Source organism: Cyanistes caeruleus, chromosome 19 (assembly GCF_971803275.1).
Source record: "Cyanistes caeruleus chromosome 19, bCyaCae1.hap1.1, whole genome shotgun sequence".
Taxonomy (NCBI): domain Eukaryota; kingdom Metazoa; phylum Chordata; class Aves; order Passeriformes; family Paridae; genus Cyanistes; species Cyanistes caeruleus.
In genome coordinates, this window is record NC_141719.1 from 11,105,828 (window position 1) to 11,124,706 (window position 18,879).

The following is an 18,879-nucleotide window of genomic DNA, read 5'->3' on the forward strand; positions in this document are numbered from 1 at the left end:
CAGAGCCACAAAGCACAAAGACAAGCAGGATGGTGCTGAGGGCACCTAGGGCTCTTGGGGCCAGAGTGCTGATTGATTTGGGGACGCTTTTGGGCTGGGGGTGCCATGTCCAGCCCTACACTGTGGCCAGCAGGGACCAAGGGGGCCCCTCTGTCCCCTCGGCTGAGCGTGCCCACCCTGGGTGGGACCTGGCACCTTTCACAGGAGGCTCCCAGCTCGCTCAGAACAAGGTTTTAATTGGGTTAGGTACTCGGTACGGATCTGCTGTCTCTGCTCCAAACCCACCATGGAGCTGTTCTGCCTCCTGCATTTGGGGTGATGCAGACACGGGGTGACCGTGTCAGGCTGGACATCAGTGCCACCTTCCACAGCAGTGGAGCTGGTGTCACCCCACAGCCTGGGAGAGGCCTCTCCCCCAGGGACTCAGTCATGTTGGAGGAGCGTGGGTCAGTAATTTAGAGAGGTTTTGGGAATTTTGCCCAATTCCCTGAGCCTGGGACTGGTTGTCTTTGTGACCCACGTCCTTCCCCATCTTGCCATGTGTTCTGGTAGAGCTGCCTGGAGCTTGGGGTCTGCCAGGACAGGAGAGCACGGCGCTGCTGGTGCTCGTTTCAGGTGTCTGCAGCCTGTAGGTATCGGCTGGAGGTGCATCATGCTGGAAGTGCCAGGGAATTGGATCAGGAGCTGCTTGTTCTGGTGGTTCTCTGGACAAATTTGCACTGTGAAGGCAAGTGACAAACTCTGTTCTGGCATGTGCAGAGCCTCGATCAGCGAAGGGTTCACCCCTTGTGCTTGCTCATGTCACGGTCCAGACCTGGCTGCACACAGAGGACAGAGGGGACAGGTCAGGGGGCAGTGCCAGGGTCCGAGAGGGTTCCCCACCCCTTCTTCTCGGCTCAGCCCATGCCCTGGGTGGTGTCGATGCCGAGCCGGGGCAGGAAGAACACGGAGTCCTGGCTGAGGTGTGGAGCCCCTGCTGCGTCCCGCGGGGGCCTCCTCAGACAGAGGAAACGGGCAGGATTCCTTCTGGGGGTCCTTGGGGCGGCTTACCTGGTGGGGGTTAGAAAACTCCTCCCCAGCATCCCAGGACGAGAGCGAGTCCCAGCATCAGCGGCAGCTTCGAGGCGGGGCGCGGAGAAGGACCCGAACCTGCGGTGCCGAGAGCGGGGTGAGCGCCAGCCCTGCCCGGGGACGGCACCGTCACCTCCCGCCCCCGTTCTGCTCGTTCTGCCCCCCCGGGCCGCGGTGACCTCTGCCCGGTTCCGAGCGGGGGGGGCACGGCCCGGGCCCGGAGCCGGTGACGACAGCGGCCACCACCAGGTGTCGCTGTCCCCGCGGGAATCCCGGGGAGCGCGCGGCCCGAGCGGGGAGCGATCCCGGGGCTATCCCGGGACTATCCCGGAGTGATCCCGGGACTATCCCGGGGCTATCCCGGGGCTATCCCGGAGCGATCCCGGGGCTATCCCGGGGCTATCCCGGAGCGATCCCGGAGCGATCCCGGGGCTATCCCGGGGCTATCCCGGCGCTATCCCGGAGTGATCCCGGGACTATCCCGGAGCGATCCCGGAGCTATCCCGGGGCTATCCCGGGGCTATCCCGGAGCGATCCCGGGGCTATCCCGGAGTGATCCCGGAGCGATCCTGGGGCTATCCCGGAGTGATCCCGGAGCGATCCTGGGGCTATCCCGGGGCTATCCCGGAGCGTTCCCGGGGCTATCCCGGGGCTATCCCGGGGCTATCCCGGAGCGATCCCGGGGCTATCCCGGAGCGATCCCGGGGCTATCCCGGGACTATCCCGGGGCTATCCCGGAGTGATCCCGGGACTATCCCGGAGCGATCCCGGAGCTATCCCGGGGCTATCCCGGGGCTATCCCGGAGCGATCCCGGGGCTATCCTGGCGCGATCCCGGAGTGATCCCGGTGCCCATCAGCGCTCCCGGTGAGCTCCCAGTGCGCTCCCGGTGCTGTTCCCGGTGCCCAGTGCCACCTCTGGTGTCTGTCGCTGTTCCTGGTGCCCACTGTCACCACCGGTGACACCAGCCCCTCCCGCTGCCCCCCATGGCTCCCACCGCTCACCGTTGCCCTCGTTGCCCGTGGATTCACGCAGCATGGGCTTGGTGACCTCCAGAGAGCCGTCGTGAGGCTCGGGGGTGATGCCCAGCAGCTCGCAGAGGAGGGCGTAGACGTTGACGCTATCAAAGGGCTCCACCACCAGCCCCTTCTTGAAGGAGGGTCCCACGGCACGGAAGATGGTTTTCATGTTCACGGCCTGGTTGTCGAAGCCGTGTTCCCCTTTATTGAACTGGACCTTGTACCTCTGGAGGGGAGAGCAGGAAGGTGAGCAGCCCAACCCCTCTGCCCCCGCACGCCCCCACCTCGTGTGCCACGTTCTGCAGCTGCAGGGTTTGATGATCTGGTTGGTTCCTCTCAGTTTTGGGAGTTGATCTGTCGGTGTTAAACTCTGCAGAAGCTGGAGGTGCCTCCAGACACCGCTCTCGGGTAATTGCATCCTGCAAGTTCCCTCCCTAAACGATGTCCAAGTTTTGTTGTACTGAGGAGCTTCCAGTGGGAAGCTGCCTGCTGGGCCTTCCCTTAAATCAGGATCCTACAATGGATATTCTGCATTTATGCAGCTCCTGCTCCGGGGTTTCTGGATATTTGCTCTCCACAGCAGAGAAGGTCTTTACACAAAGAGCTGGAATTGATATCTGTATGTATGGAGAGCAGCTAGCACAAAGGCCCAAAGCTGGGCGGGTGCTGGGGTGCTGGGAGAGGGACAGGAGAGAGAGGCACATCCCAAAGGACAGCAGGACATGCCTGAGGTGCACCTTACCCCATGGATCACATAGCCTGGATCGCTGTACAACAGGAGAGGGGTGATCCGGGAATGGTTGGCGTAGTGGAATCTCTTTGGAAACTCTTCCTTCTTGTAAACGTGCAGTTTTGGGTGGGCATTTTTCAGGACTGAGTACACGTGCTCCAGTTTCCCCTCTTTTGGCACCAGGAGTCCATTTGGTCCATAATCTAAGAGTTCAAAGTCGAGGTCTTTGAATGTGAAGTTGCTGAAGGTCCGGATGTGAATCTCGTTGGTTTTTATGACGGTCTCCATGCCGTGGTCAGATGTGATGATGAGGTTGAGGTTGGATTCCAGGCCGCTTTCCCGGATGCGCTGCCTCAAGTACCCGATGGTTCTGTCCACCTGCTTGATCATGTTTTTCCTCTGCGTGGATTCAGGGCCAAACTTGTGTCCAGTGGAGTCTGGCTCCCCAAAGTAGAGCGTGATGAAGTCGAGGTTCTCCGCTGTGAACCATTCCATGGTGGTGTTGATGCTCTGCCTCCAGTTGGCTTCGTTGCTGTAGTTGAACAACGGGGGTTCCACCAACTTCTTGTACACTTCTTCCTTTTGGTATTTCGCTTTGGTTCCGGGGAAGTGGATAGAGCCTGTCTTCAAACCCTGCGAGTGGAGGCATTCCATAAACTCACCTGAACTCTCTCGGCAGCATCCTTCCATCTGTCAGTGCAGCCACCTCCTAACTCGATCAGTTCATTCAGTCCCCGATGTCTACCTCTGCCGCTAATGAGGTTTTCTTGCTCATTGCCAATTAGAAGTGATTAATTGAAAGCACTGCCCTTGCACCCGCTTCCTCAGTGTGTTTTAACACCGGTTTAAACTTTGGAACCAGTGACCCACTTGCCCCTTGTGTGGACCCTCTGGCTCTGCACCATCAAGACATTAAGGTGTTTCTCACTGACTCCACAGGAGCCAATTTGGCCGTAAATGTGGGCAAAGGTCTTGGGCCGGGTTTCATGCCCTGCCTCAAAGCCACATTCACAGCGTGCCCAGCTCGCTGCAGCTCCCAGGGGAGAGGGGAGTGGCCCCCAACGCTGCCCCCCAACTGCCCTGGCTCCTCGGGGCGTGTGGAGCTCCCAGGCTCGGGATGCTCCCCGAGGAACTGGCTGGGGCTTCTTTAAACAGGAACAGGATAACCTGCTTTATTAATGTCTTAATAAAGCTGAAATGCATCTATTATTTTTTGCTATTTTTAGTAGAATGATCATAATTATTCCTGCCAGTGTCTGGGGATTTCAGTTTTTTGCTGGTCTAATTAGCCTGACGTTCATGGGGAGGCTGGGAACTCAGGGCCACAGGGGATGGTGGCTTGCCTGTAGCTTTTCCTGGAGGATGGCAGGTTGGACGGGTCTGTGCAGGGTCTGTGCGTGCGAGGAGGTGCCACACTTGCCTGTCTCTGGGCAGTGATCCAGATGGGGAGGCTGCCATTGTCCCACCAGCTGCTTATGCCTTGTGTGGTGTAGTAGGGCAGTCTGACCCCTGTTTTGGTGTCGAACCACATGTTATGGATCACCCCGTGGTTCTCCAGGTACCGCCCTGTGGGAGAGATGAGGGGTGGGGGTGAGCCCGGCCGTGCTGGGGGGTCTCACTCCCACACTGGGTGTAGGGCTGGCTTTGGGCAGAGGGGACCTTTGGCCTCTCCTTCCTCTTTTCCCCTTCCTACCCTTGCCCTCTGCCAAGCAGGGTCCCGGGGCAGGGAGGGAGGTGCTGGGGGAGAGCTGCTTCCCTCCTGGGTTAGTCCATGTCTGGTGGGTCTCACCTGGACCCAGCACCACCTGCAGCTGTTGCTGCCCTCTGGGCACGGGCAGGTTCCCTGTGTTCAGCTAATCCCGTGGTGTTTCACTGCTGGTGCTCACAGTCCATGATGTCAGTGAGCAGAAGTTTCCATTAGGAGGGAGAGATGCACTTTGACTCTTACATTTTGTGCTATTTTTATTATTCTGGTCCCGAAGACTGCGCAGTCCCTTCTGTATGATATCCCCGTCCTCCCTCGTATTGACGCTGCCTCCCTGCTTTTGCCCATCAGCAGATTTCATTAGCATGCTCCACTCTTTTATGCCAAGGTTATTAATTAAAATCTTAAATAAGATTGGCTCCAAAATCGATTCTTCAGGAATTCCCCTGGTGCCCTCCCTCCAGCTTGACAATCTCCTCTCAGCATCCACTCTGTCCTCTTCCCGTAGCCTCTCACTTCCCCACATTACAGATTTTGTACTAATCTTCATCTTCTCCATCTTAACTAATGATTTCCCATGTGGCACTGTATCAAATGCACTACTGAAGTCCAGAAAGATTAAATTTAGAGCATCTCCCTTGTTTAAAAAATAATTTATCTTATCAAAGGAGGCTATCGAGTTGGTCTGGTGCTATTTACCTTGGATAAATACAGGTTGAGTTCACAGAATCCCAGAATGGTTTGACTTGGGAGGGACCTTAAAAACCGTCCTGTTCCACCTCTGCCATGGGCAGGGACACCTCCCACCGGACCAGGCTGACTCCAAGCCCCGTCCAACCTGGCCTTGGACATTTCCAGGGATGGGGCAATCCGGGAAATCTGTGCCTCACCACCCTCACAGGGAAGAATTTCTTTGCATCTAGTTTGAATCTACCATTTCTGCATCTCTTGCCCCATGTGCTCTGAAGCTCCGTGTGCTGCTGGGTCTGGGTGCCTCCCCTGGGTGCCTCCTGACCTCGTGTGTGACCACAAGCCTTGACCTTGTCCTTCCCCAGCCCCCGTGCGGCACTCACCGGTCAGCAGCGTGAAGTGGCAGGGGCTGGTGAGGGTGACGAAGGCAGGAGTCATGTACTTGGCCTTCACCCCGTCCGCAGCCATCGTGTCCAGGTTGGGGGTGTCCACGTCCTGGTCGTAGTTCCAGCGAAAGCCATCGAAGGACACCAGGAGGAGTTTGCTGCGGCTGGGCCCCTGCTGCAGGGGGATGCATCTTCCCAAGGACAGGGCAGCAAAGAGGAGCCCCAGCGCCAGGAGCATCTTTGTGCCTGGAGCAGGAATAGCCCAGGTGTCCGCAGAGCTCGCATTAATACGTGCAGGACGGGACTAAGTTCGGTCCTTATCTAATCTTGCAGTTGCTGATCGGGTGTGTGGCTTCAGCCAGCATCTGGTATCAGAACCAAATTGTCCTGTTTGTCTTTCTGTGGTACATTATCTTAAAGCTCCTCCTGTTTGGGTCAAACACCAAATCTGGCTGTTCCCTCAGCTGTGGTGGTGCAGTTTTGGTGAGTGTGAACAGGGAGCTCGGTGTGGTGGGGGGCTGGGAGCTGCCTGCACAGCCCCCGTCCCTCTCAGCCCATCCTGGTGTCCTCTCCTCACTCCTGGCTCTCGGTGCTCTGCTCTGTGCTCAGCAGTTCAGCCTCAGAAGGCAGCTCACACCCCAGGACTGCTTGTCCACCCTCACATGGAGGCTCAGAGGCTCGGGAAGGAGTCTGGATTTACCCACGGTTTTCCAGTGTGGCTTTGCTGAGCTGCTCACTGGAGAGGGAGGCTCTTCCTTGGATCCTGACCGTGCACCAACCCCCGAGATGCTCCTGAGGGTGAGCCCAGCTCTGAAGCCCCCGTGTCCCATCAGCCCAGCTCCCACTGCTGCTCACCATGGGTGACCCTCATCCGCCCGTGCACTGCTGAGCTTCGCTGTATCAGCACCCCATCCTATCAATATCTGCTGCTTTATGGCTTCTCTGGGTTTAATCATTGCTGACGACTCATTTCTCAGAAAAACTGAGTTTAAGGCTTTTGTAGAGTTATGTAACAGAGGTTGCCTTGGTTCCCTGGGCTCTGAACTCACAACCTCTATGTCTTTGCTGATCTCCCTCTGCTCAGTTGCAGATTTATTCCTTGGTGCTTTGCTTCCCCATTGCCTGCTGCCCTCTCCTCACCAAGCAGAGCTGTCTCCACCTGGTTTTCCCAGTCATGTCTGGGGTCATTCCTTGATGTTTCTCCCCAAGACTGAGCTGGGTAGATGAGTCTTAGGCACATGGGTTTGTTCTTCCTGGATGGAATGAAAGCCTCTCTCTAGTCCTGACCATTCCCATCTGGGCTGATTTGTCAGGGGGGTGTTGGTGTCTCTCCCAGCGTGGGCATTTCCCCAGTGTGACATGGGATAACCTTGCAAGGACACTGTGAGAGGTCCAAGTGATCCCACCAGGGACCTCAGGGCTGGCACCAGCTGGGAGCACAGCCTTAGGCATTTGCAGGCAGTGGAAATGCTGGGGTGGATCCCTCCCTGAGCCCCCAGCCCTGCAGCCCGAGCCCCGAGCCAGCTCTCTGCTGCCGGAGGGCACGGAGCGGGTGCTGGACTAACGGCACCCCAGCACTTGTGTCTGCACCCAGTGCTCCACTCCCTCAGCTCAGTGTGCCTCTGCCAGCCCAGCACCTTCCCTGCCATCCCAGCACCTTCCCTGTCATCCCAGAACCTTCCCTGCCATCCCAGCACCTTCCCTGTCAGCCCAGCACCTTCCCTGCCAGCCCAGAACCTTCCCTGCCATCCCAGAACCTTCCCTGTCAGCCCAGCACCTTCCCTGCCAGCCCAGCACCTTCCCTGCCATCCCAGAACCTTCCCTGCCATCCCAGAACCTTCCCTGCCAGCCCAGAACCTTCCCTGCCAGCCCAGCACCTTCCCTGTCATCCCAGAACCTTCCCTGTCAGCCCAGAACCTTCCCTGTCAGCCCAGTACCCCCTTTCCCATCCCAGCACCCCCTCTGCCATCCCAGCACCTTCCCTGCCATCCCAGCACCTTCCCTGCCATCCCAGAACCTTCCCTGCCATCCCAGCACCTTCCCTGTCAGCCCAGCACCTTCCCTGCCAGCCCAGCACCTTCCCTGTCAGCCCAGCACCTTCCCTGCCATCCCAGCACCTTCCCTGCCATCCCAGCACCTTCCCTGCCATCCCAGCACCTTCCCTGCCATCCCAGAACCTTCCCTGCCAGCCCAGCACCTTCCCTGCCATCCCAGCACCTTCCCTGCCATCCCAGCACCTTCCCTGCCATCCCAGAACCTTCCCTGCCATCCCAGCACCTTCCCTGTCAGCCCAGCACCTTCCCTGCCATCCCAGCACCTTCCCTGTCAGCCCAGCACCTTCCCTGCCATCCCAGAACCTTCCCTGCCAGCCCAGCACCTTCCCTGCCATCCCAGCACCTTCCCTGCCATCCCAGCACCTTCCCTGCCATCCCAGAACCTTCCCTGTCAGCCCAGCACCCCCTTTCCCAGCCCAGCACCCCCTCTCCCATCCCAGCACCTTCCCTGTCATCCCAGAACCTTCCCTGTCAGCCCAGAACCTTCCCTGCCATCCCAGCACCTTCCCTGTCAGCCCAGAACCTTCCCTGCCATCCCAGCACCTTCCCTGTCAGCCCAGCACCTTCCCTGCCAGCCCAGCACCTTCCCTGCCAGCCCAGCACCTTCCCTGTCAGCCCAGCACCCCCTCTGCCATCCCAGCACCTTCCCTGTCATCCCAGAACCTTCCCTGCCATCCCAGAACCTTCCCTGCCATCCCAGAACCTTCCCTGTCATCCCAGCACCTTCCCTGTCAGCCCAGCACCTTCCCTGTCATCCCAGAACCTTCCCTGCCATCCCAGCACCTTCCCTGTCAGCCCAGAACCTTCCCTGCCAGCCCAGCACCCCCTCTCCCATCCCAGCACCCCCTCTCCCAGCCCAGCACTGATGTTTACTCAAGGAACTATTTTTTATCTGTTCCTTACGTGCTGCCCTGGGTTCGGTGTTTTCCTTCAGGGAGGACAGAGCCTCCTGGCAGCACCGAGGGTTTAAAGGGCTCATGATAAAGATGTTATCGCTTACCAAGCTCAGGGAAAGTCCTAAATATTCAGTGTGCTGTTCTGAGGTGGGTCACCAAGTGCCTGTGCCTGTGCTAACAGAGCGGGGAAGGTCCTGATAACGTATCGTGTTCATCGGCTCCTCCGGGAGCCAAGAGACGAGCAGGAGGAAGCACTGCGCTAATCTCCGAGGAATATTTGATGTCAGGAGTGTTTCAAGGCACATTTTGATATCGGTATCTGAGGAGCATGAGGCACAGATAAAGAACACCACCTTTGGCCACGCTGCCTGGGGACACTGCAAGCTCCAGCTATAAAAGGGCTGATTTTGCACTAACGACGCCCCAGGCGCTGGTTTTGTGTGGGGATGTGCTCAAGGGGCCGTGGCTGCTCTGGGCTCACCATGTCCCTGCTCAGCATCCTCTGGAGCAGCAGCTCCGTGCTGGCAATCCTGCATCCTTGGAAACACTCCTGAGAACGGGGAAGGAGCTCCAAGGGCTGCACAAGCTGTCAGCCCTGTCCCTGCAGAGGCCTGGGGGGCTGGCACTGTCCATCCTGCGCCTGTGCACCAATTAGCTCTGTGCAGACTGATGAAGGGGCTAAAAATAAAGAACACGAGCCCAGAGAAACATCCTGCCAGTGGAACTGTGGTGCCTGGTGTCCCAGCCTGTTCCCAGCCTTTGGAAGAGTGATGTGCCCAGCACGCCGTGGGCAGCCCTGCAGCTCCCTGGGGCAGTGCTGGGGCAGCCTGGCTGAGCACCGAGGGCAGCCTGAGCTCAGCAGCGTTACCAAAACCTCTGTGCCAGCAGCGTGTGGCTCAAGGCTGCTGCAGCTGCGGGCTCTGGGGGGACCCGGGGCTGCCGGGGGTGGGAGGCACCGAGCAGCGCTCGGGCTCTTGTGCGGAACCGGGAGCAGCCCCGGACTTGGCCCGAGCCCTGCGGCAGATGGAGGGAGGAAAGGGCTCCGGCCAAGCTGCTTGGAAGGGCTGGAAAAGAGGAAGGAGGTGGGAAAAGAAGCTTTGAGTGCTGCGGGGGGCTCTCCGGGCGGGACCTGGCTCCGGTAGCAGCAGGCAGGAGTTTGAGGCTTGCCTTGGGAGCCCATGCGGGAGCCGTGGGGTCCCCACGTCTGTCCGCGGGGCTGGACTCACTGTCCGGCGTGGGGGAGACTGCAGAGACCCCCGAACGGCCCCTGTCCCCCATTCCCTGCAGGGAAGGTCGGGAGCAGGGAGGGTCTCCTCTCCAAGGCAGAGAGCCCCAGAGGCTGTGCCCACTTTGCTGTCTGCCTTCCCCAGCGCTCAGTTTGCTCATGGGTTGAAAATCAAGCCTCTCTGTTGAGGAAGCCGTGGGGGACTCAGCCGGGTGGCTCCAGGCTCGGGGGACACCCGGGCACCGCTCAAGGCTGGGCTGGCCAAGCCCTGGCTCGGCAGCAGCTCTGCTTCCCTGGCTGGGGCAGCCCCTCCCCGGGAGGGGAGCACCAATCCTGCATCCCTGGAGCCAGCTCCTCACAGCTGGGGTCCTCGGGAGGGATCTGGCCGGCACCCAAGGCGAGGAGAGAGACAAAAGGATGAGAGCAGGGAGGAAAACTCTGTCTCTTGCTCTCTGCAGCCAAGTGATGTCCTTGGATGGTGATGAGGGGGTCTGGTCCCATTCCCTGGTCTCTGCTATTGAATACTTGTGGTGATTCCCAGGGTTCAGCCTGAGGCTCCTCAGCAGCCTGGGCTCCTCTTTCTGCTCCTTGGTGAGGTCTGAGCCCTGTGGAGCAGGGCAGGGCCAGCCTTGTGGCTGCAGCCTGGCTCTGCTCTCCACCTGGGACAGCTTGGTTAATCCTGGCATCGACCGCTCCATCTGGGCCTGCGGCTCTTCCTCAGCTTTCTTAGCTAATGGCTGTGTCTGCCCCTCATTGATCCTCAGCAGCAGAGCTCATTGATTAAGTACATTTCTTATTACACTTAATGGTATTTTACTCCTCTCTGTGCTTCCCTCGTGCCAGCTGCTCACCCTGCGCCTGCCGGGAGGAGAATTCCTCTGCCCAGAGAAACCCTCCTCCGTGCCCTGCTCTCCTGCCCTGTCTCCTGCTCTCCCTGCCTGTCCCTTCCCCCTGGGCCAGGCCAGTGCCTCTGCCTGCTCTCTGCTCCCATGCAGGGCTGCTTTTCTCCCGTGTGGCTCCTGCAAGCAGCACAGCCCTGCCAGGGTGAGAGGCACTGCCCAAGGCACCGACACCTCCATGCTCTCCACGTGCTCCTCGCTCCCTGCCTCACCTCCTTTCAACTCTGTTGCATGCATCATTCAAAAGCCATAACATTATTTGGCATAAAATATTTACTTAACTGAGCTTTTTGCAAATATTCCCCTCCATTATTTTCCCTCCTTTTGGGAGCAGACACTGCTTCTCCTGTGTTCTCAAATGGCTTCTCTTAAATAATACAGCAAGCACATATGAACACCAGTAGCCTTTTTCTTTCTCCTGTGAATGTAACAGTGTCACCAATCCATTTCAGCCCCAGCAGAAGTCAGGAACACCCGGCAGCGCCAGCCCTGCCTGCGGAATCACTTCACTGCTGGGCGTGGGACAGGCAGGGAAGGTGCTCCGGGAGAGAGCAGAAATGCAGGAGAAGGTCTGACATGATGCAGAGTATTAATATTAATTTAAAATGTTCCTTTTGGAAGGGACAGCCGAAGCGTGGCAGAGAGTGCAGGAATGAGCACCGAGTCCACTCCCCACTGGGACAAATGCTTGAAAGAGAATTCCCTCCAGCAGGGAACTGGCTGGTTCTGGGGAGGGCAGCCTGGGACAGGGGGTGCCAAGAGACACGTCCTCCTGTGGGCAGCACGATGGGCACGTCCTGAAGAAGGGGATGTGGAATTTTAGGAGCCCCCTGGAGCCATCCCATCTGGAGAGGCTCAGCGGGTCCCTGCCGTGCTGGGCAAAGGCTTGTGGTGCTTGGGCTTTTGCTTCTTTGTCTGACAAGGGGGAGTGGTTTTGAGTGGAAAGAAAGCAGGTTTGGGTTAGGTGTTAGACTAAACTTCCCTGTGAGGGGGGGTGAGGCTCCGGGGGGCAAGAGCTGGGAAGCAGGGATGGAACTGTGACCTGCAGGGATGGAGCTGTGACCTGCAGGGATGGAGCTGTGACCTGCAGGATGGAGCTGTGAGCTGCAGGGATGGAGCTGTGAGCTGTGACCTGCAGGGATGGAGCTGTGACCTGTAGGGATGGAGCTGTGACCCGAAGGATGGAGCTGGGAGCTGTGACCTGCAGGATGGAGCTGGGAGCTGTGACCTGCAGGATGGAGCTGGGAGTTGTGACCCGAAGGATGGAGCTGGGAGCTGTGACCTGCAGCCAGGGCCAGCCTGAGGCAGCTGAGCACACCCAGCGCTGCTGCTCCGTCATTCCCTCTCCCACGGGACCCGGCTCTGAGCATCCCCAGCTCTGCCTGGGGCTGGGCTGGCCGCGGTCACAGACCTGGACCTGCCTCTGTCCCCGAGCAGCGTTTAAGCGTTGGGTGCTCCAGCCGGGGCCCGTTTCCCCGTGATGCCGGCAAATCCCCGTTCCTGCCCCCGTTCATTGATTTCCCTGCCCGCTGTCCCTGCCCGCGCTCCCGTCAGCGCCTGCGACAGCCAGATCCTGAAATTATTGATAAACACTCATCGGGGCTGGAGCCTGGGAAATTGCCAGCAACCCCAGCGGGTTTCTCTCTTGCCAGCATCATTTTTCTTGATGACAGCATGTTCCGAACTCTGGCAGGGAGGGGACAGGGCTTCCTGGTAACTTTTTTTTTTTTTTTAGTTTAATGCTTGGTAGTTTTAAAAGATCCCTGCAAAGAGCAGAGTGGAAAGCCTGGGGAGCAAATGCCCGTGATTACCTCTGTCCTCCACCCAGCCCCACCGAGAGCTGCACTGTGCTCGATTCTGCTCAGAGCTCTGCTCTCACAGGTCAGCCCTCAGTGCCTCTCCGGGATCAGGAATTCTTGATTCCAACCTCAAGGATCCCTGTTTCCTCCTCGAGTGCTCTGCTCCTGCAGGCTGTTACCCTGTGCCATGGCATCTGCATGGGCAAGGACATCATGGCCCGCCTGGCCACCCAGGTGTCCAGAGGCAGGACAGTCCTCATCACCGTGGAGCCCGACTGCTGTGCCAGGGGGCAGAACCCTCCTGTGTCACCTCCCTGAGCCGGCCCGATGCCGCCCAGCCCCTCGGGGTTGTGGTGCTGGTGCTCTGTCCCAGCTCAGGTGTGTGTGGCACCTCTCGCTGCGGCTCCTTCGGGAGCCCGGGGCGTTTTTCTCTCTTCGAGCTCTGCTCATTAGTGGGAGCTTTTGGATCAGGAACGGAGGGAAGTGTCCTTCTGTGGTTCTGGCACTAGAAATAATTGAGCTGTTTTTCACCTATGACCAATCTTGCTCTGTCCACATCTTGATTTTTCTCTTGATAGCTTGGGGATGCTGTTGTGGCCATTGGATTCACAGCCACGTCCAGAGCTCGGCAGGAATCGCCTGGATTTTGTACTCTCTCGCTAACCGGTTTCTTTTTAGTTTGTGTTTCAGCCCCTCCGGGGAGGAGCTGATTTTATCCAAGCTGTGCTTGCCAAGCTCCGTGCCCGTGTTGCCCCTGTGTCCCTGCGGGGCCGTGGCTGCAGCATTGGGGCTGGGGCTGCTGATGTGTTCCTGCACAGCCCTGGTGAGAGCCAGCTGTGCTGGGCATTGGGGAGTGCAGGGGTCTGTCCAGCACAGGCAGGAGGGGAGGGGACCTCGGGGGTGGCCGGGAGTCCCCGCTGTGCCCCCGGGGCTGTGCTTTCCGCTGGGAAAGTGAAGATGTTCACGGCAAACTGAAAGGTGTGATTTATCAGTGCTGGTCCCCAGAGGCTCAAGGCCTGTCAGGCACCAAAAAATCCCATCCATCACAATGGGGGAGTGAGCTGCCTCTTTCTATTTTATTTTTGTGTGTGTGTGTGTGTTTTTTGGCCATTTTACTTCTCTCTGAGTGCTGGAGCTGCGAGGGGGAGCAGTGTGAGAGGCAGCCCTGGGGCCGGGGAGATGAAGGGATGGATGGTGCTGCTCTCCTTCCCTTCTCCTCTCCCCTCTGCTGTGCTTTTCGGGGGCTGCAGCCTGTGTGAGGCCTCCAGACTGCACAAAGAAGGGGCTCAGCCGTCCCCCCGTGTCCCCCGTTTGTCCCCGTCTGCCTGTACACGTGTGTGCACATCTGTGTGCACATCTGATTCTTTGCTTCTTTATAACGTTTGCTTTTCCCAGTGTTTATGGGCCATGGGATTGGAAGCGAAGCATCTACTTAATTGCTGTCAGGCAAGGAGACGGGTTATAAAGTTGCCAAGGGAAAAAATAGCTCACTCTGGGGTAGATGCAGGGGAGCAGGGCTGATGAGAAGAGGAGGGGGCGGAAGGCTGGGGGTGGGAAGAGATGAGGAGAGAGAAGAACAGGAGGGGATCAGAAGGCAGGGAGGGAGCTGGCTCAGGAAAGGAGCTGCTGGGGAGGCAGGAGACAGGCCAGACAGAGGTGTGCTGGACAAGAGTCAGCTCCCCCTGGGGAGTCTTCTGTGTCCCCCAGGATGGTGGCATTTGCCTTCTCGTGTCACGAGTGTGGCTCCCGGAGCGCTTTAGAGGGAAAATAGGAAGAAGGAAACCCTCCCTGTCCTCCCCATCCTCCCCACTGCCCGAGCCTCCTGCCTGCCACCGCTCCACTTCCAGGCTCTTTGCTTGCAGCCCTCTTCATCTGCATCCCTTTCTTGTTTGCTTCATTATCTCCCAGTCTAACCCTGCACCATGTCATCCTCATTGCACGGCTCCTCCCTCTCCCTGGTTGCCACATTACTCCAGCAAGGACTCCCGTTCCCATCTTTGAGTCTCAGCACTGCACATAAAAGCGCTCTGATGGCCATGGCGTGATAGCAAAGACAGAACTTAATTTCACAGCATTTTCATATAATACTCCATAAAACTGAACAAATTTGCTGGAGTCCAAATCCATCTCATTATGCAGAGTCATTGGAAGGGAGCTTTTCCATTCGGGGCCTCGGCGCTCCGTGAGGGGATGGTGCAGAGGAAGGGGAAAATAATTAATTAGGTGCTGCTCTGGATCAAAGATCCTGCATCGCAAGGCACATTAAATTAACGCCTGGCTCATGAATAAAAGCTGCACCGAGCCCAGTCTGCCTGGCCCCACACAGAAAACCTTCAGTGAAGCTGAAGGTGTGTGGGGAGATCTTTGGCCTGAGGCTGTGCTCCAGGAGGAGGAGATGGATCACGGAGTGCTCCCCCGGGAGGGGCAGCAGGAAGCCTTGAGGAAGTGGGGCTTTATTCCTTGGCATTCCCAGTGTCCCGGTGTGGGAAGGAGCTCTGGCCAGAGCTGCCCCGATGGATGGAGGTGCTGCTTCCCACGGCAGGACAGCGCAGGGCAGCTGGATTCAAACTGCAGCAGCCGGGGGAGAGGAGCGAGCTCGCTTCACTTCACACTGTTAATTAATCTCTGAGCCAATGAGGATGCTCTCATCTGGTCTTTACTTAATCCATAACCCAGAAATCCTCAAATTATGTCATTTGTTCAATACAGATGAAATTAATTACTCTGGGAAGTCGGCAACAAGTTGCATTTCTGATGTTCCTTATCGCGTAATCAGATCCGCAGCGAGCTCGGTGCAGCCGCAGTGGCAGCGCTGGGATCACCTGCAGCTGCCAGGAGACACTGAGCAGCTTCAGCTGAAAAGCTGTCACCAGGGGCCCTGGGCTGGCTCCTCCCGGGGGCTGGGAGGCTCTGGGATCGCTGGGGATGCAGGGCCTGGGCACTGATGGAGGTGCCAAGGAGCCTCCACCCCCACCTGAGCCCCCTGCTCCTTCCCTGTTTAGTGCCTCTCACTGGGCTCTCAGACACAGCTTCAGGACTTCCTGGGGCACCCTGCAGCCCTCCCAGAGCCCCGTTCGCTTCCCTGGGGCTCTGCTGCCTGCAGGATGTGTCCCCACACCCCATGACTTGGAGGCAGTGAGGGGAAGGTTCTCATCAGGATGGGTCAGAAGAGCTGGGCAGAGAGCTACAGCAATTTACTCATTCATGGGGTTGTGGTGGGGACGTGCTGTTTGGGGCTCAGCACAGCCAGGGATCTCGTGGAGAGCACTAAAAGTGGCTCCCAAAGGTGTTAGAGCCACCCTCACAGTCCAGGGGTGCTCCCTCCCCTCTGCTGTGCCCATGGCCAGTGGCTCCGAGCATCCCAGAGGAGCTCCAGGTCCCAGCCAGGACCAGGCTCAGCAGCAGGATGAGGCTCTGGGCTGGGCTCTGCCTGGGGGGACCCCTCAGCCCCTCTCCCTGGTCAGCTGGGGGGCTGTGGGGGTCCCTGACCCCTTCCTGGGGGAAAAGCTTTACTGTAAGTGGTTAAGGCAGGTACCAGCTCACACACAGCTAACACAGAGAGAGTGGTTGTAACAAAAAAATCCATAGTGGTTGTTTGCTGGAATGGATGTAATGAATTGAAAAATATGACAAGCTGATCAAGGCAGCTTTTGGGAGGTGTCAGGACCCTCAGCCCAGCTCTGCAGCTCACCTGGGTCACCCAACACAGCAGAATCCTTTCACAGGAGAGAAAAACGTAGTTCCTCTCTGTCCTATCAATTTAAATAAATTACCTATTACATTAGCTGCACTTAAAACAAGAAATCAATCCCCTGCCTGGGCTGCTCTAGAATCCTTGCTTTGCACCATGGCACCTGTAATTGTCAGAGGTCCCCATGCCAGGGGAGGCTGGCGGTGAGGGGCTGTGTGTGCGGGATCTCCCCACGCGTCCCCGGGGATTGGCAGCTCCGAGCAGCCCAGCCCCAGGGCAGGAGCGGGCTTTGATGCTGGATCCCAGCACCCCCAGCTCGCTGCTCTGAGTGGGTGAGCAGAGGCAGAGCCCTGCCCAGCGGGCAGAGTGGGATGCAGGCAGGGGTGGGGACGAGCCGCAGGGATGGATGCAGGAAGCAGCAGGAGGCAGAGATGCAGGCGGGGATGCAGGGGATGCAGGGATGATGTGGGAAGCAGGAAGGGGGGCAGGGACCCCTGAGAGGAGCTGGGCAGGGTGGGATCACAGAAGGCAGGGCAGATTTCAGGAGCAGCCTTTCAGACATGGCTGTTCCCTTTGTTTTTATCCTGCTGGAACTGCTGCCTTGTGCAAAGCTGCTCGAGCTCCTCAGATAAATTAGCATCCAGGGGATTGTTTTCCTCTACATTTTGTGCAGTTGCATAAGAGGGAGGAACAGAGGAGCCCAAGGAGCAGGTTGCTTTGTAGAAGCATGGAAGAGCTGGAGCTGCTGCCCCTCTGCTGCCAGAGCCCCGTGCCCCAGCTGGGGGAGGCTCCAGCAGGAGCCGGGTGGAGCTGGGTGTCCTGCGTGGGCAGGACAGGGAGACTGGGGGCTCTTCCCAGGACATCTCCCAGCTGTTCCCAGCTGTTCCCAGCTGTTCCCAGCTGTTCCCAGCTGTCCCAGTCCGCAGCGTGGCCGTGCCCAGCAGCAGCAGTGCCTGCAGGCAGCCCAGCCCTGGCCCTTCTGCCCAGAGCAGACACGCTGGTGTAGGAGCTCTGGGGGCTTCCCAGCACGAGGAGGAGGAGGAGGAGGAAGAAGAAGGTGTCAGTGTCCACTCAGCTGCCTCCCCCTGACCTGACCCCACTGATTGCACTGATCCCAGCGCCGGGACATGTGTGACAATGTCCCTCAGCCCTGCCAGTGGAGGCCTGAGGCTTTGGTCCCTGCACTCCCCCAGCCGGGGGGAGCTGGAGGGGTCTGAGGGGTGCCAGGGATGCGCTGCTGCTCCCCAGAGGTTTCTGCACTGCACAGGGATCTCCTCGGGACTCTGCAGGCACAAAACCTGACTTTGTTACGGTGACACTGAGTCTCCCCGGGCTGGGAGAGGCTCTTTGGCTACATTAACAACCCGAGACACGATGGGAAAGATGAAATAACTCAGTCTCCTCCCCACCACTCACTTGAGACTCTGACAGAATTGCCACAATTAGGAAAATTCACCTCGAAACTTCATCTGTAAAGGACCAAACCATGAGGAAATGTGTGGCCCAGAGGGAAGCAGAGGAAGAATTTCAGCTACCTCTCATCTTTCATCATTTGTCTTCTCCGGCTCCCATCTTGGCAGCCCCAATATTTTGCTTTGTCTCCTTCAGGTGACTAATCATTAGACTAATTAGTTGTTAATCAATGTTTAATTAAAATGTAGCTGTTAATTACTGGCTGTGGTACCGCAGGTTGTCTACGAAGCGTTATGGAAATATTTCCAAGGGCCGTTGACAGGGAGGGTCCCCCGTGGGGGCTCAGGGGTGTTGTGGGGTCCCCTCCCCTGGGAGCTGCGGGTGTGACACACCCAGAGCCGGTTCCATCGTGGGGACCAGCTCGTGCTGTGGGTGGCTCCGGAGCACCCCAGGCACTCGCCCATGTGGCAGCTGGGGATGGAGGCAGCTCTGGGCAGGGCAGGATGCGGAGGACACCACTGGGATGGAACGGGAGGCGGCCAGAGCAGGATCCCAGTGCCCTGCCCAGGGCTGTGAGCCCCTCGCTGGGTGAGCCTCTGGCCAAAATCCCAGAGCAGGGGCGCTGCTCCTGCTCTCCCCTGCTCCCTGTGAGAGCTGAGGCCGGGAGGGCTGGAGGCAGAGCTTCCATTCCGTGCCAGAGCCAGCAGCTTCTCCGTGCCCAGCCCTTGGACAGCACACTCAACATTCCATCAGTGGAGGTATGTAGGTCACCCAGGTGTGCTGCCTCCAGGTACCGCCTGCTTCCAGCCCTCGCTGGGGCGCCTGTGCCTGCTCATTGACTCTGCAGCTCTTCCCTGTGCCTGCCCAGCCCAGGCTGCTCACGGGTCTGGGGGCTTTGTGCCAGCTGGGGAGGGGTTGGGGGTACCGTGTCTTGGCCAAGGGCTCTGAAGCCCCCACAGCTCCATAGGGTGGGCACTGAGGAGGGGCAGGGGCTCCCAGGACAGCCGTGCACGAGCTGTGTCCCCTCCCTGGTGCTGAGGCAGTGAGAGGCGCTCTGTGGGTGCTGTGCTTGTGCCAGTGCCACCATTTACATTCTCCCTGCTTCTTACATCCCTCATTTCACTTCACTCATCATTTTACGGCTCGTTTTAGCGTCTGGAGAGCAGACCCACAGGATAACAAGGTCTGGTGCTGCAGAGGGTCCTGTGGCAGACACGGTGTCTCCATCCAGCTGGAGACACGGAGCACAGCGGATGTGCCTCTGTCTGGGTCAGGCACTGGTGTCTGTCACCTGGGGAGGAG

The 18,879-nt window shown here is 58.4% G+C and overlaps 2 protein-coding genes across 6 annotated transcripts in view; one reads left to right on the plus strand and one right to left on the minus strand.

The window, feature by feature from the left end:
* Nucleotides 1-18,879, plus strand: part of RBFOX3 (RNA binding fox-1 homolog 3) — a 133,693-nt gene that overhangs the window by 7,052 nt on the left and 107,762 nt on the right. The window lies entirely within an intron of this gene.
* ENPP7 (ectonucleotide pyrophosphatase/phosphodiesterase 7) lies at nucleotides 217-5,877 on the minus strand. 2 transcript variants are annotated; one of them, XM_023938878.2, is made up of 6 exons: nucleotides 5,598-5,877; nucleotides 4,240-4,385; nucleotides 2,832-3,452; nucleotides 2,075-2,315; nucleotides 1,051-1,149; nucleotides 217-719 (listed from the first exon to the last, which is right to left on the minus strand). In XM_023938878.2, exons 1-5 carry the CDS (start codon nucleotides 5,836-5,838, stop codon nucleotides 1,061-1,063), a joined length of 1,338 nt encoding a protein of 445 aa, XP_023794646.2. In that variant the 5' UTR covers nucleotides 5,839-5,877; the 3' UTR covers nucleotides 217-719; nucleotides 1,051-1,060. The 2 variants fall into 2 exon arrangements, with proteins under 2 accessions (XP_023794646.2, XP_023794645.2); XM_023938877.2 differs by having other exon boundaries at nucleotides 217-818.

Excerpts from the sequence above, each read along its gene's own strand:
- ENPP7 (XM_023938878.2), bottom strand. The coding sequence starts at position 5,838 with ATGCTCCTGGCGCTGGGGCTCCTCTTTGCTGCCCTGTCCTTGGGAAGA. Across the intron at positions 4,386-5,597 it reads CCACTTCACGCTGCTGACCG|GGCGGTACCTGGAGAACCAC; the intron begins GTGAGTGCCGCA and ends TCTCTCCCACAG. Across the intron at positions 2,316-2,831 it reads CAGGCTATGTGATCCATGGG|AGGTACAAGGTCCAGTTCAA; the intron begins GTAAGGTGCACC and ends TCTCCCCTCCAG.